We start from the raw sequence: 17762 nt of genomic DNA on the forward strand, positions 1-17762 counted from the left end.
GTTAGGCACAAGGCACGAAATGCAGCCACCATTTCATATACTGCTTTGTGAAGCTTCACAAGATAGGGACTGTGCCTTAGTGATGTTTGAATTCTCCTGTGGCACTTAGCATCAGTGGCTGGCCTAGTCACTGCTGATGACAAAAATCATGACTTAATACACATTGAATATAGGAATGTATTTAGTCATGGTCACTAATGACTTTATTTTAGAAAACCTCAGGTTTCTTATGGAAGAGTGGGGAGAGCCCTAGATTAGGGGCCATGAGTTTGTGATGATGCCCTTCCTGATCCTGGTTAGGACACATCCCTTCCAGGAGTTCAACGTTCCTGTCTCTAACCTTAAAGGTGCAAGGCAGGTGAGGGAAGTGACTGATGGAAAGGAGGCTAATGTCTCTCTCCTATCTGACATTCCAGAAGTCCAAGAAACGAAAATTCCAAGATTCTGTCTTTCTCCCTGACCATTTCCCATCTCTAACCCTGACAGGAGGACTAAGGTGGACGATACCCTTATTTTTTTTGACCAAGCCCATTCTTAGCCTACGGGAAAAAAGGTCCAGTAAAATCCCACGGAAGCAAGAGGACTCCACCACTCCACCCATACTCACACAGCCATCCATACCTGGGTCCCAGCTCGTCCTCACTCCTCCAGACAAAGTCACCAAACTTCTCGTAGTGAGAATTGTAGTGGTGCTGGACTCGGAACAACATCGAGGCTGAGACCTCCATCAGCGTGTTGTAGGCAGTCTGCTGCTCCTTTCCACTTGTGTACCCATTGTACAGATTGTAGATCTTGTCTGCTATCTCTGAGGTGGGGAGAAGTACAGGCACAGATCACTGGGCAGCAGGAAAAAGTGAGCATGAATATGTGCCTTGCAACAAGGAAGGCACATTTGTGTGAGGCTTCACGTGTGCAGTATTTGGGGGCAGACAGACCTTAAATGATCCTGAACATCACTGGCTAGTCATGCTCAGTTTTCCCCTCTATTGGCTGGAGATAATGATGTGTACTCTGCAGGTGTGCTGGGAGGATGGCATTAAAAAGTGAATGTAAAGCATTCAACACAGGCTCATAATTTGCAAGCTTCAGTATCAACAAACATTGGTGCCCATGATGGAACAGAAAGTTCCAAGCAAATGCAGAGGCTTAAATCAACTGCCATGGGCTCATCTCGCCAGTCTACTTCTACCTCCCTTCTATAATATTTCTAACAGAGTTCTGTGATCAGGTATAACAGGTGTACATTCAAAAATCTTTGAAAGAGGGGCACCTGGGTGGCTCTATTGGATAAGCATCCAACTTCACATCAGGTCATCATCAGTTCATGGGTTTGAGCCTCACGCTGGGCTCTGTGCTGATAGCTCAAAGCCTGGAGCCTATTTCAGATTCTGTGTCTCCCTCTCTTTCTGCCCATCCCCTACTTGTGCTCTCTCTCTCTCTCAAAAATAATCATTACAAATTTTTTTCTTAAATCTTTCAAAGAAAAACCAGACTCTTCTGCTTGCCATTCACAGCAATTTCTACTCCTTTAGTTATTCCTATCAACCGATGTAACTTGAAGTCATCATGGGCTTCTCTCTTGAATGGAAGGACCATTCTTTCATCTTTGAAGACTCTGATCAAAATTTATATATAAGTCATTGGTAATGGTGACTCCCTCTAGAAGAATCTTGGAAACTTGGGTTAAGATGGGAGGAGCATTTACTTCTCATTATTTCCACCCTGGCATTAATTTTTCTTTCTTTTTTTAAACCACATGCATATGTTATTTTAAAATAATAACAATCATCATCATAAATGACAAGGAAACCATCTCAAATCCCCTCACTTTTGAGACTCAATAGCTCCTCACTAGAAGGACTATCTTGTCTTGTCTGATACCACACGAAGCATTTATTATTGGGCTTATTATTGAGTCACTTGTAGAAACGTCTCTCTGTCTCCTAGAATGTGAACTCCTAAAAGGTGGAGAGCATTGCTTGTGTACCAGTGCTTAGAAAATATTTGCTCAACTTGAAGTGAATCACCAGGACTCATGAGCCACCATTACATTCTTGCCAGTCCTGATGTAGAAACCATATCTACGTGTTGGTGAAGAACTAAGTACAAGGTGGATGTGACTTACTGGTTCTACTTGTTTTTAGGTGTTTTATCTGAAATTCACAACTTCATGCACCAGGAGCAGCAGAAAAGTCTAATCCTGCATGCTACCTCTCACTCACAGTCACTGACTGTAGCTCTACGCTGAGTATTCTGAGGCCACCTCTGGACCAGATGGGAATGTGCGCTATGATGAGCTAATGATAGTAGGTGCAGTGGTCTTCTACTGTCACTGATATGCCAGCTCTGGCACAGACTGAAATGGGAAAAAGTGACTGGTCTCCCAAAAGCCTAAGGGGTGGGATAGTGTTACGGGGCCCTGAATCTTTACCAATCCTTGCCTCTAAATCAGAACACAGACAAACTCTACGAAAGAGGGGCAAGTCTTTCCACTGACTATGATATTGTTGGATAATCTCAATTTCCTTTACGGTGTTGATTAATTTATCTCTGTGTCCCTCCTGTTCCCTTAGTCCTTTCACTTTCTTCTCTCTGTGCGAATGCGTGTATATGGCAGGAAAGGGGTGGAGGTTAATTTCTGGGTGCAGAACTTAGAGGAAATATGAGAATTGTCTGGGAAGTAAAGACATGGGTCACTTACCTTCTGCCTTGTTGTCATCCACCAGTGGACAGGCCGTCCTCAGGGTCACCGTGCTGAGTTCTGAGTGCCTCCCTCGTGTATCCACGGCATAGAGAGTGAACCTGCAGCACAGCAAGAAAACAGAGCACTGGGTTGTGACTTTAGAGAAGGCCCTGGAAGTTGTACGGAGTAATACAAAATCATAGTATGGAAGTAATGGTCAATAGAAGTCAGGGATGCATAGGCTGCAGGAGAAAAGATTTGGGGAAAATATAGCAAGTATATAACATTTATTGGACACAAATCATCTGCTGGGCACTCTATACTTATTCTTATTTTACACGTAAGCAAACCTAGAAGGTAGGGGTTATTATCACCTGCACTTCACCAATGAAGAAACTGAGGCTTAGATTTTATATTTTTCTGTGATCTCACAGTTACTCTGGGACAGAGGAGTCTGAGTCCTGGGCTTCAGAAATGAACCTCAATGGTGTCTTGCACGACTTAAATATTCATTTATATTCTTTCACTCATCCATCGCACACTTACTGAGCATTAACTATGTGCCACCAGGTATTTTATTCATATACTACACACGCTGAGTATTATGGTTGCATTTCACCAATAAGGACATTGGTCCTAAAGAGGTAAAGTAATTGGCCTATTATTACATGGTAAGTAAGTAATGACAGAGGACCAGAACTTAGGTCTGCCTGAATCCAAAGATTATGTTCTTGGGCCACGTGCGTGGCTCAGTCGGTTGAACATCTAACTCTTGATTTTTGTCTCAGGTCGTGATCTTAGGGTCCTGGGATCGAGCCCTGCATCAGGCTCCATGGTGAGTGTGAAGCTTGCTTAAGATTCTCTCTCTCTCTCTGTCTCTCCCATCTTCACTTTTCCCTCGCTAGCTCTCTCTAAAACAAACAAACAAAAAAGCCAAAACCAAAACAAAACAAAAACAAACAAACAAACAAAGATTATGTTCTTATCCACAGTGTCAAATCTAAATTCCACCTTGTATTTTTCATTAGCTGGCTTGGAGTGCTGGCAAGGGTAAGAAAGTGTGGGCCAATACCTAAAATATATGTCTTAAGAGGCCTAAACATGGGGTATTTTGGCCGCATCTTCAGAAAGAACCTATCTATTCATTTACTTTTCTGGGATTTTGGCTTATGCCCTTGGTATAAGATCAATAGCACTGTGGTGTGAGCATTATCTCTCTCCTCCTGTTATATCTGAACATTGTGCGTGGAGATCAGTTCTACGGCTTACTACACCCAGTACTATTTCAGTCAAGAGAAGCAGTGGGGGAGCGCCCGGGTTGCTCTGTGGGTTACACGTCAGACTCTTTTTTTTTTTTTTCTAAATGTTTTTTATTTATTTCTAGGAGAGAGAGAGAGAGACAGCGTGAGCAGGGGAGGGTCAGAGAGAGAGGGAGTCACAGACTGAAACAGGCTCCAGGCTCTGAGCTGGCAGTCAGCACAGAGCCCGACGCGGGGCTTGAACCTACGAACCGCGAGATCATGACCTAAGCGAAAGTCCGACGCTTAACCGACTAAGCCACCCAGGCGCCCCTACACGTCAGACTCTTGATCCCAGCTCAGATCATGATCTCATGGTTCATAAGACCAAGCCCTGAATCTGGCTCTGCACTGATAGCGTGGAGCCTGCTTGAGATTCTCTCTCTCCTTCTCTCCCTGTTCTTCCCCTGCTCATGCTCTGTCTCTGTTTCTCTCAAAATAAAATTTAAAAACCATGAAAAAAAAGTAAAAAATAAAAAAGAGAAGTAGTGGTGACAGAGGAAGGAGCCAGGTCCTGAAGATGGCTAGGCTTAAGTTCACATTCCATTCTACTTCCTTGGTCAAGTCACTTCACTTCTCTGTGCTCACATTATCTCTCTGTATCAGGCATCTCTGATAAAGAGGCGCTACCAATTTCATGGGGCAGTGTGGATGAACGTACAATGTTATGTGCTACACAAGGTGAGGAACGATTGAGAAGCCTTGCAGAGGGGTTAGAAGAAAGATCACAAGGAAACTACAGGATACAAGAATAAGCAAGTGGCAAAGTAGGAAGGTAAGGGCAGTATTGGGTAACACTGTGTAAGCAGTTACTACCCACACAACAACCCATCTAGAAAGTGGCAGAGGCAGGATCCAAACCCTAGCCTGCAGCTCTCAGAGGGTGTATATGTTGGTTTGAGTACAACGATATCCTAGGCATTTAACAGTACTGGGTATTTATGGTAGGCACTTGGCAAATATTTGAGTAAATGAATGAACCTGAGCATACCACGTATCATTTCTTTTTATAATTTTTTAAAAGTTAGTTTGCTTAATTATTTATTTTTGAGAGTGAGATCAAGAGAGAATCCCAAGCAGGCTCTGCACTGTCAGCATAGAGCCCGATGTGGGGCTTGAACTCACGAACTAGAAGATCACGGCCTGAGCCGAACTCAAGTCAGATGCTTAACCAACTGAGTAGCCAGGCACCTCCCCTCTGACCATTTCATTCCTTAATTTCAGTTTCTACATCAATAAAATGGGGATAATTGTAGAGATAATGTATGACTATCTCAAAGATTACATAGAGTGATAAATGAGCAGTGGCTTATAAGCTGCAGATTTTTTTTTTGAGGGTGGGGAGGGGCTGAGGGAGAGAGAAAATCTTAAACAGGATCCATACCCAGTGTGAAGCCCAATCTCACAACTGTGAGACTGTGACCTGAGCTGAAATCAAGAGTTGGATGCTTAATTCACTGAGCCACCCAGGCGCCTTGCTGCAGATTTTCATAAAGACCCTTTCAAGAGGACATATTTGTGTAAGAATACACATTTTAAAAAAAATGCTTCCTTGGAGAAGAGGAGATGCATTTCAACTGAGGGAAACACGGAAGGACAGAGCAAACAGAACATGTGAATTAGCCTCAAAGCATGAGGAGTTGGAAGAAAATTTTAAACACTGCTTTCCCATTGACCACTTATATTTTCATGGTACTTCAGCAATAGATTTCCTCCACCCAGAGGGTCCAGGGTCACCTTTCTGCTTAGCCAAGCACCATGAATAACATCTTGGGGAAGAAGCAGTCTTAGATTTTTAAGTTATAAAAACCTAGGTAGATAAAAACCAAAATCATTGCTTTCCCCAATTATTGGCTGAGTATTCTCTGGGCCTCAGTCTCTATAAATAGGGTGACACTCTCCATCTCTCACAAGTTTGAGATCAAGACTCAATGATACAATGATGGAGCAGGCCTGGCCCAGTCTTTGCTCCCTGAAAGGTAGCTTCTCTTTGTGTTATTAGAGTAACCAAATGTGTCAGTGGAGGCCTCAGGATGGAAGAAGCCTCAGGCCACCCTGCCAGCAGGGGTAGAGGGGTGGAGAAAGAGGAAGATGTCAACCTCACAGGCCTGGGTCAAAAGTCACAAGGCCAAGCGCTTTCTTGCCTGTCTCAGCTGTAATTGTAGAACTGTTCCAGAGACACATCTGAAAGCTGTTAGGGGACAGGCAGGGCTTGGAGGGGCTCTTTGTGAGAGGAAGAAAGTGGCGGCCNAGGGACACACCCACAGAGCAGAGTGAAAGCAGGGAGAGGCTGAGAGAGGGCACAGGCGGGACCTCTGTGTTTCTCAGGGGACCCAGAAGGGTGCCCACTACCTTCTGCTCAGTTATTTCATCTTCTCTCTGTCCACGGATGCAGGCTGAGATCCACCAATAGTTTGAACTAGAACTCCTGAGCCACCACCAAGGTCCATATATTTACTTACAGGTGGGGAAACAGAGGCCCAGGGAGGAAAGATTCTTACATAAGGACCTACTCCCGTTTCGTTCAGAGTAGACCCTGGATTTTCTGACTCCTCCCCCAGCGCTTCTTCTACACACTAGACTGCTTCTGGTATAACTGGCTGACTTAGGTCCAACTACACCTTTGGGATACTTTTGTTACAAAAGAGGGGGCTCCAAGGATGAAGTGGGATAAGCTTTTTAGGAACCTGAAACTCTAGATGGAAATCCTTGCTGTTCCCTCCTTCCACTTTGCTTTAGGGGAAAGAACACTGGCCTAGGTGCCTGAAACAAACAAAACAAAACAAACAAACAAACAGAAATACCCATAAATACAGAGAATAAAGTGGTGGTTGTCAGAGGACTGGGATGGAAGGGGATAAAACAAATGGGTGAAGGGAAGTAGGAGGTACAATCTTCCAGCTAAGAATGTCTTGGGGATGAAAGGTAGGGCACAGGGAATATGGTCAATGGTGTTATAATGGCATTGCATGGTGACAGATGGTAGCTACATCTGTGGTGGACACAGTGTAATGAAGAGAGTTGTTGAATCACTTTGTTGTACACCTAAAACCAATGTAATATAGTGTGTCAACTATACTTAAATTAAAACAAAGAAAGTAAACAAACAGAGTTCATGTCCCAGGTTTTCCACACACTGCGGCCTGTGAGCTCTCGGCTGTCTAAAGCAATATGGTTTCAGTGTATTGTGATTCCAATGTGTGGGGAAGTGCCTTGGGGTTGACTACTCAAATGCAAAGTATTTTTCAATGTTTCTTCATCACCCTAGGGAAAAAGTCCAGAATCCTTACCACAGGCTCCCAGCGGCTCCTTGATCTTTATTGGTTTGACAGTACTGCATCACTGAACTTCAAATAAACTCCAGCCATACATCCAGTCTTGTTTACGAATCTTTGCTTCCTATTCTGTTTCATAGCAGAACCATATTCAACTGCTAATGGGTCCAGAACATGGATTCTACCTCTTTGCCTTTGCACATGCTACACCCTCTGTCTTGGGCCATCCTGCCCCTTCTCCACTTGACCCTTCCTTTACACCCTGTCCTTGAAGCATCAATCAAACCTCATCCCCTCCAGTAAACCTTTCTCTGTGCAGTGCATGGTGCCCTTGTATAGCACATGCTGCATTATTACGTCAAGTGCTCATACACTTCTCTCTTTTTTTTTTTAATTTATTTCTAGGGGAGAGAGAGAGACAGACAGCATGAGCAGGGGAGGGTCAGAGAGAGAGGGAGTCACAGACTGAAACAGGCTCCAGACTCTGAGCTGGCAGTCAGCACAGAGCCCGACGCGGGGCTCGAACCCATGAACCGCGAGATCATGACCTAAGCGAAAGTCGGACGCTTAACCGACTAAGCCACCCAGGCGCCCTTCATACACTTCTCTCTTGACCCCATGACTATGTATCTTCAGGACCAGAATATGGCTTTGCCCATCTCCATCCACCCACTTACATTGGGTGCTCAGACACCTAAATCATGTGGTGCTTAGCAAGTACTTTCGAGACTGAATGACAGACTGAACAAATGACTTAGTCAAATATGAAGGAGCAGCACCCTTGTCTGGAAATCAACTTCCCTATCTATAAAATGAACAAAAGATGATTTGGTTGAAAGGCCATTATAAGAGATTAGATGACAGAAGGGCTAAAAGCATGACCTTGGAATCAGACAATTTAGTTTTACATTTAAGCTCCTTATTTATTACCTGTGTAAGGACTTGGCGTCAATTTACTCCTCTATTAAATAGGAATCATGATACCAAAATCCACTGTATACAGTAGTGGTAGAATAAAGCGAGATGTGGGTAAGTGCTTACCATGATGCCTGGCATGTGTTAACATTCAGGGAGAGAGAGTTGTGGGCATTATCATCAATAATATTGTTATTATGACGCTGCTCAAGGCTCTGACCTCTCCCCCCAACATCCAGAGTGAGTTGCCCTAGTGGAAATCAGAGGAGATTGGGTGGAGAGGAAGCTGTTGTTGGTCCCATCCAAGACCTCCAGACCCCCTCACAGCAGGGGTGAGAGAATGAAACTGAGAAGTTAATTGGCGGTGAGAGCTTCTCATGGATCTGACAGGGGGTAAGAGCTGGGATAGAGCCCCAGAGGCCCACATCAGGACCAGGTCCCCAAGAGTACGGGAGAATGCGTTTGAAGTCTCCAGGCCAACGCCTGCTCTTCCCCAGCCGCCACATGATTTAGGCATTCTGGGGAGGCAAAAGTCTCCTCGCTGATTTGAAGGGAAACAGATGTTTCCAGGCCAGAGGCCCTGGTCTTGTAAAATGCTCCTTCCCCCCACGCAGCTTTGGCAAACAACTTCCCGTTAGTTTAAACCCCACCCCCCCATCCCCGATGCACACATACCCAACCTACCATCACTCCCCTCCCCGCCATTCCCAGCACAATGTGGCAGTCAGGGTGGTGGGAAAAACAGTCCCAGTTCTGGCTGGATGGTCAGGGACACTTAACTGACCTTCTCTGGGTCTTAGTTTCCTGTCTCTGCAGTGATGAAACTAAACCAAGATCGCCTCTAAGGATAGGCTAGATCTGATATGTTAGGGACTGATGATCTTTTTATCCTGTAAAAGAACTGGTACTATTCATTGCAGATCTTTCTCCGTTGCAGTCTATCACAAAGAGCATGGGACTCATATCAAACTGCTCCCGTTTTGAATCTAGCTAGACTCTATCAGCAACCGGGCAAGTAACAACTTAACCATTGGGCCTTGGTTTCCTTATCTGCAAAATGGGACAAAGGTTCCCTTCTCACAGCATTGTGAGAATTAAATCAGAATTCAATCCCATCACCCACATCTTAGGTCTCTTATGAATGAAATCAAGTGTCATATGTCTTTCTTGGACTACTCAAAAGGCACGGAACAGTTTGGACCTGGAGGAGGTGTACAATAATGTTTTTAATTAGTTGTTGGCAGGAGGACACTAGGCACTGGGCTGCCCAAAGACTCAGGTTCTTAATCCAGTTCTGCTCTAGTCGTAGAAAGAGGACTCTCATTTTCATGATCACGATGAAGTGGAGCTTCACGGTTGGAACCAATTTTGGAGCCTGACTACCTGAGTTCAAATGTTGGCTGTACAACCTACATTTTTTGACCTTCAGCAAGTTAATTAACCTGTCTGTTCTTTAGTGTATCTTGTCTTTAAAGTGTGGATGATCATATCACCTCCTTCAAAGGGATGTTGGAGGAATAACGTACTTAGTACACTGCCTGGCACAGGGTTAAGTGCTAACTAAGCATTCACCACTATTTGGTGTGTGTGTTTAAATTATTAGTGTCTTCTAGAATGGTTTTAAAAAGTGAGCCTCCCTCCCCAGTTTTTTTAGCATTTCTCTCATTGAGACATGGGGGTTCTATGTCTCTTCACCTTGAATATTGGTGGCTTCAGGAATGTCTTGACTAATAGAACACAGCAGAAGGGATGCTTGCTGTATGGCTTTTGAGACTGGGTCATAAAAGGCTATGCAACTTCTACCTAGCTCACTGAAACATACTTGGTTGGATCCCTGAGCCTCCATGCAAGACATCCAGCCACCTGCAGGGCACCCTGGAGCAAGGAAGCCAGGACACAGGGAAGGAGAGGCTGATGTCAGCAGTCCTCGTGTTCAGGTCATCCCAGACCAGGCTCTAGCTGGATGAGCAAAAGAACCTTCAGGTAATTCTAGCCCAAATGGTCAGGTCACCCATCCCTGCAGCTGATGCTCCAGAGTTCATGAAGCAAAGACAGCTGATCCTGCCATGCCCTGTCTCGGTGCCTGACCTACACAATCCATTAGCATAATCAAATAAGTTGTTTTGAGCCACTAAATTTTGGGGTCATTTATGACATCATCATCAACAGTAACTTAAACTTCCAAGCATCTACAGCAACGGTCAGCAAACCATGGTCCGTGGGGCAAATCTGGTTTGCCACAGGTTTCTGTAAATAAGGCAGAGCTAAGTAATTGCAACAGAGACCACGTGACCCACAAAGCCTAAAATGTTTACCATCTGGACCTCTAGAGAAAAGTCTGCTGACCCCTGATCCAGAGTTATGACAGTACTTAACACAAAATCATTTTGTTTATTTCATTTGATGCCAGGGATAGAAATCATTCCTGTTTTACAGACAGGCTCAGTGGGTTCAGATGACTTGTCCAGGGTCACACAGCTCTTCTCACCCCAGGTCTAATGTCACAACTGCTTGCTGAAGATCTGGACTCCAGTTTGGGTTTAGACACTGAATAAGCAAGGTGGCCTTGGGCAAGTTCTACTGTCTCTGTTCTTAGTTTCCCAGCCTGCAAAATGGGGGCATTGGGCAGGATAGTGTGATAGTTCTGGATATCCAGAACTCAGATATCCAAAGTTTTCCCTAGCTGGGTGGTGGCCATCAGGTAAAATCTCTCTGTTCTTCAGTCCAGAGTATCAAAGTGAGGCTTGAGAATGAATAGCCGGGGCCTGTTATGGTTCCCTGCTCTGCTCCACATGCAGCCCACCTACTCCCTAGCACTAGAAACCAATCTTTTAATATCCCAGTTTGGGCTGGCAACTTGTTCTGCCAACATAAATATTTAATTCCAGGGCCCAGCACAGAGACCGTCATGGTATTAAGGACTCTGGTCCTGGTTTCTCCTTTCAGAATGACCTAGTCTAAGGCCTGATTAGGAGGCCAGTAGAGCACCTGCTAGGTGTCTGGCACTCTACTATGCAGGGGAGGAACATCTGGGGAGAAGAGTGTGGTCTGTGCTTTCCAGGTGCTCACAGAAGAGCAAGGATATGGTCAAGTGAAGGAGAAATGGGATGCAGTTTTAGGAGCACTTCAATAAAAGTTCATTCTTGCCCTTCCATTTCCTTTTGATGTGTTCTTCCTACCTTCTTTAAAACAATGGGCTAAAGCCTTGGATAGGCATTCAAGGACTGTCGGGATCGCCTGTCAGTGGCAACCTTACAGGGAATGTCAACCACCTGCAAAATATCTCATTTTTCTCCTACCAAAAGATAACCCCACAAAATGGGGACAATCCTTATACTCCCCACCCTGAAAGCCTTAGAGGAGTGAATGAGCCAAAGGATTTTAACATACAAAAACTAAGTAAAAGGTCCAATTGAGCTCATTCATTCACCTACCAAGTATAACCTGACCCTTTTTGAAAGAAAGACTCAGGTCAGCACTTGACTTAGCTTTCACTGCTGTTCTTTTCTCCTTCCTTTTCTTATTCTTGTCTCTCCCTGCCCTTTCTCATCTCTCTTTTCCTTCTCTTTTTCCAGGGAGTGGACTATATGATAACACACAGTTAGAATGACCACTGCTCTTAGCTGGAGGATGTTCATTTTTTTTTTTAAGTTTATTTATTTAAAGAGTGAGCACACATGTAAGGGGAGGTGCAGAGAGAGAGAGAGAGAGAGAGAGAATCCCAAGCAGGCTCCATGATATCAGCACAGAGCCCAATGTGGGGCTCCATCTCATAAACCATGAGATCATGACCTGAGCCAAAATCAAGGGTCAGATTCTCAACCAACTGAGTCACCCAGAGGCACTGAGAATGTTCATCTTTTAATAGGTTGTTTTAGGGCAAAGCACACACAGACTAATTTTATGGTTTCAAATCAAGGAATGGATGCCTTATTATTCCATGATTCCATTTCAATTTGTATTCCTGGGATCTTTAAAGCATATTGTGGCCTTTTTCTTATATCTTTATTATATACTGGACAGTCTTTATAACACCCACCTATAGACAATAATGTTTAAATGACTACAGTTATAGGAATTTTTTGCAGGTAAGTATAGCTTAGAAGTATGTTGCACTGAGAGACAGAGGTGATGATTTGAAGGTTTAACCTTGTCTTTAACTAGCTATGTGGCTTTAGCCAAATTATTTGACTTCTCTGTAGCTCAGATATCTATTGACATCAAACCCCACAGGGGTGCTGTGAGGACCAAATGCTCATTATGGATGTGAAAGTGCCTTAGAGATCCCACACACAATTCCTGGGCACTCACTTTGTATCAGAGCACTGTGCTGGGGGCTTTTACACAGTTGTCTTCTGTTCTCTTTAAAACTGCCTGAGGGGGTGTATATTATTAAATCCATTTTACAAGGAGGCAAATGAGCCATGGAAATTTGAACTGACTTTTCTAAGGCTATACAGATAGTTCAACTCAGCCCCTGCACAGGTCTCTCAACTCAAAGTTCAGTGCCATTTCCAAACAGATAGAACTAGTAACTATTCATTTGTCCCAATTGGATCTTTAGTCACAGTTTGGAGGAGGTTATTAGGAGGATGAACTCCATGTTCCCAACTTGTGACAAGGAAAAGCTCTTAGTACAGCGACACCATCATCAGCCATCATCCCCTTTCAACACCAGCATTACCCCCTTCCCATGTCTGACCCTGAAGTCTTTCTCTTCTTCCTTATTGCCTTTTAAATTGCATTTGGCCAAAGTCAAACTCAGAGGAGAGGAGGCCAAGCAGAGGTCTTCAACCTGAATTTATCCTTGGACATTAAGTCAGGCAACATGACAGGTAGGATGGTTCTTAGCTACTTCAAATTGAGCTCAGTTTCCACCTGATTTGTGAGCACTGTTTTCCCACAGATGGAGGAACGGGTGTGGGGAGAGCAAGGCCTGCACTTGGGAGTCTGAAGGACTGAATTTATATCGTAGCTGTCTATTTCCTGTTCCTATTTTCTTTGAGAGTCTTGGTTTCCATATGTGTAAAAAGTGGAATTAACAATATCTGCCTCACAGATTGTTTTAAGAACAAAATAACATGAAAAACACCTAGAATAGTGCTTGGTGGGGGGATAAAGTGGAAGCAATGCTTCCTGAAATCAACACCCTGGGCAAAGGCAATCCTCCTGGAGGGTATCATGGTAATAAGGCCACTGTTTCTCATACTGTTTAGTTAGAACCCCAGCTCAGCCACTGGGTATGTAGGCAAATCACACCATGTCTCTGAGCCTCAGTTTCTTTCCCTTCCCCAGGCAAGGGAAACAAAAGCAAAAATAAACACTTGGGATTACATCCAACTGAAAAGCTTTTGCACAGTTAAACCATCAACAAAGTGAAAAGGCAATTTACTGAGTGGGAGAAGAAATTTGTAAATGATATATTCAATAAGAGGTTAATATCCAAAATATCAAGAATTCAAGCAACTCAACACCAAGAAAAAAATCAGATTAAAAACTGGGCAGAGGATCTGAATAGACATTTTTCCAAAGATTTACACATGGCCAACAGACATTTGAAAAGATGCTCAATATCACTCATCATCAAAGAAATGCAAATCAAAACCACAATGAATTATCACCTCACACCTGTCAGAATGGCTAGTATCAAAAAGACAAGAAATAACAAGTGTTGATGAGGATGTAGAGAAAGGGGAAGCACTGTGTACTGTTGGTGGGAATGCAAACTGGTGCAGCTACTATAGGAAACAGTATGGCAGGTCCTCAAAAAATTAAAAATGGAACTATCATATGATCCAGTAACTGCACTTCTGAATATATACCTAAGGAAAATGAAAATGCTATTTTTTTAGAGAGAGAGAGAGAGAGCGCATGAGTTGGGGAGAGGGGCAGAGGGAGAGAGAGAGAAACCCAAGCAGACCCCACACTCAGTGCAGAGCCTGGCATGGGGCTTGATCTTATGACCCTGGAATCATGACCTGAGCTGAAATCAAAAGTCAGATGCTCAACAGACTGAGCCACCCAGGTGCTCCACAGCATTGATTTTAAAAGATATTTGCACCCCTAAGTTTCTGCAATATTATTTACAATAGCCAAGACATGGAAGTAACCTAAGTGTCCCTTGAGAACAGATGAATAAAGATGTGGTACATATACACAATGGAATATTACTCAGCTATAAAAAAAAAAATGAAATCTTGCCATTTGTGACAATGTGGATGAACCTAGAGAATATTACCCTAATGAGCAAAATAAGTCATACAGAGAAAGGCAAAAGCAGAATCAATGAACAAACTGACAAACAGAAACAGACTCATAAGTACAGAGAGCAAGTTGGTAGTTGCCATATGGGAGGGGTTGGGGAGATGGGCAAAAAAGGTGAAAAGAATTAAGAAGAACAAAGCTCTTGTTATAAAATAAATAAGTGATGGAGATGAAAAGTACAGCACAGGAAATATAGTGAATAATATTGTAATGATGTATGGTGATAGACAGTGACTACACTTACCATGGTGAGCACAGAGTAATGTAAAGAATCACTCAATTACAATGCTGCACACCTGACTTAATGTAACACTGTATGTCAACTATACTTCAATAATTTAAAAACTGGTGATAAGAAAAACGAACAAGTAATACCTGCTTTTTCTCTTCTTCTCGTTAATCAACTGCAATTTATCTAATTTAGTTCAAAAATTTCAGGTCCAGTTTAGTCACAATACAGTTTTATATTAATTTCAGGGGCACAATATAGCGATTTAACAATTCTACATGTTACTCAGTGCTTATCAAGATAACTGTACCTTTAAACCTCTTCACCTATTTCACCCACCTTTCTTCCCGTAACCATCAGTTTGTTCCCTATAGTTAAGAGTCTGCTTTTCAGTTTGTCTCTTTTAGCATTTTGTTGCAAAGGGTAAGATTTCACTCTTTTTATGGCTGAGTAATAGTCTATTGTATGTATGTATGTGTACACACACACACACACACACACACACACCCCACATCTTTTTAACAATATCTGCTTTTAATAGTATGAGAATTAGAGACTATGCACGCAGTGAGCTACTAACTGAGTGAAGTCTAAACCCTGGGCTGTCCTGGCTTTGCCCTCATCAGCACTACGACTGTGGGTGAGGTCCTTCCTCATGGACTTTGCTTTCTTTTCCTACAAAACAAAGGGTCGTTAGATGTCTTCACTAGTGAATTCTACGAAATGTTAATACCAATCAACACCGATCCTACCTAAACTCCTGCAAAAATATAAAAGAGGAGGGAACACTGTCAACTAATTATATGAAGCCAGTATTATTCTGAAACCCAAATGGGAAAAGTCATCATAGGAAAGGAAACTACAGTCCAATATCCCTTATAAATATAAACACAACAAAATCCTAAACATATCCAGTAACATATAAAAATGATTATTCACCATTACCAAGTGGGATTTATCCCATGAAAGCAAGATTGATTCAGCATATGAAAATTAACCAATATAACACATCATATTAGTAGAATATAGGACACAAATTGCATAATCATCTCAATAGACACAGAAAAAGCTTTTGTAAAACTCAACATCCCCTCATGATAAAAACACTTGAACTATTAGCAGAAGAAAACCACCCCAACCTGATAAAGGGCATGTGTGGAAAGCTCACAGTTAACATCATAACTTAATGGTAAAGACTGAAAACTTCCCGCTAAGGTTTAGAACAAGACAAGGTGGTTGGCTTTCACTGTTTTCTATTCAGCACTGTACTAAAGGTTCTAGACATGGTATTTAGGCAAGAAAAAAAAAAAGCATCCAGATAGAAAAAGTATAAAACTATCTCTAGTGGAGTACCTGGGTGGCTCAGCCAGTTAAGCATCTGACTCTTGATTTTGGCTCAAGTTTGTGTAGCATGTGAGATCGACCCACGCATCAGGGCTCTGAGCTGACACTGCAGAGCCTACTTGGGATTCTGTCTCTTTCTCTGTTCACCTCCTCTTTCAACATGAATAAATAAACCTTAAAGAATAAAACTATCTCTATTTGAGGATGACATAATCTTATATATAGAAAAACAAAGGAATACACACACACACACACACACACACCTTAAAAAGAAAGAAAACAAGTTCAGTAAGGTTACATGTAAGATAAATATACAAAAATCAATTGTTTATTTATATACTAGCAGTGAACAATCAGAAAATGAAATTAAGAAATAATTCTATTTCTAGTAGCAAAAAAAAACTTAGAAATAAATTTTTAAAAAGGCATGCAAAGGGGTGCCTGGGTGGCTCAGTTGGTCAAGCATCTCACTTTGGCTCAGGTCATGATCTCATGGTTCGTGGGTGTGAGCCCTGCATCGGGTTCTGTGCTGACAGCTCAGAGCCTGAAGCCCGCTTCGGAGTCTGTGGCCCTCTCTCTCTGACCCTCCCTGGATCATACTGTCTCTATTTCTCTCTCAAAAATAAATAAAAAACATTTTTTAAAAAAAGGCATGCATGACTTAGACACTGAAAACTATAAAACACAGAACGAAAATAAACAAGACTTAAATAAATGGAAAGTTATCTTGTGCTCATGGAGTAGAAGATTTAACATTACTAATATGGAAATACTCCCAAATTTATCTAGAGATTCAACACAATCTCCATCAAAATCCCAGCTGATTTGTTTTGCAGAAACTGACCAGCTACTCCTAAAATTCATATGGTACCCAGAATAGCCAAAATAATCCTGAAAAAAAAGTTGGAAGACTCCCATAACCTGATTTCAAAATTTACTACAAAATTACAGTAATCAAGACTGTCTGACACTAGTATAAAAATAGTCATAGATCAATGGAGTAAAATTGAGAGTCCAGAAATAAACACATACCTTTATGGTAAATTGATTTTCAACAAGAGCAAAAGAATCGTCTCTTTAACAACAGTGTCTCCAGCAAATGTACTGGGACAATTGGACGGCCATATGCAAGAGAATGAAATTGGACCCCTATCTCACACCATATAAAAAGATTATCTCAAAATGGATCAAAGACCTACACATGAAAGCAAAAACTAAAAATCCCCTAGGGGAAAAAAAACCCACCCTAGATCTTCATGAGCTTAGATAATATGATGATTTCTTAGATATAACCCCAAAGACATAACCAAAGGGGAAAAAATAGAGAATCTGGACTTCATGAAAATTAAAAACTCTTGTGTGCTAACGGACGATATTAAGAAAATGGGAACACAACCCACAGAACAGGAGAAAATATTTGTAAATCCCATATCTGGTACAAGACTAATATTCAGAATATACAAAGGAGTATTGCAACTCAACAGAAGACAAATAGCACAATATAAAAATGGACAAAAGATCTGAATAGATATTTCTCAGAGAAGATACATGAATAGCCAATAAACACATGAAAATATGTTTATATCATGAGTCAGTATGGAAATGAAAATGCAAGCATAATGGGACACCACCTCTTACCCATTAAGATGGCTATAACAAAAAAGACAAAAAATAACAAGTGATGGCAAAGATGGGAGAAATTGGAACTCTCATATATTGTTGATGGGAATGTAAAACATGCAGCCATTCTGGCA

General features: G+C 42.3%; 1 protein-coding gene across 3 annotated transcripts in view; it reads right to left on the reverse strand.

Moving 5' to 3' along the window:
* The window catches only part of ASTN2 (astrotactin 2), an 881037-nt gene that overhangs the window by 14587 nt on the left and 848688 nt on the right, over window positions 1-17762 (reverse strand). For all 3 annotated transcript variants that reach the window (XM_077769932.1, XM_077769931.1, XM_077769933.1), the window contains 2 exons: window positions 2702-2802; window positions 622-805 (listed from right to left, as the gene is read on the reverse strand). In XM_077769932.1, the coding sequence (XP_077626058.1) occupies window positions 622-805; window positions 2702-2802 (285 nt within the window). The remainder of the gene's footprint in view (window positions 1-621; window positions 806-2701; window positions 2803-17762) is intronic.

Source organism: Crocuta crocuta, unplaced genomic scaffold (genome assembly GCF_008692635.1).
Source record: "Crocuta crocuta isolate KB4526 unplaced genomic scaffold, BGI_CrCroc_1.0 scaffold95, whole genome shotgun sequence".
NCBI classification, from domain to species: domain Eukaryota; kingdom Metazoa; phylum Chordata; class Mammalia; order Carnivora; family Hyaenidae; genus Crocuta; species Crocuta crocuta.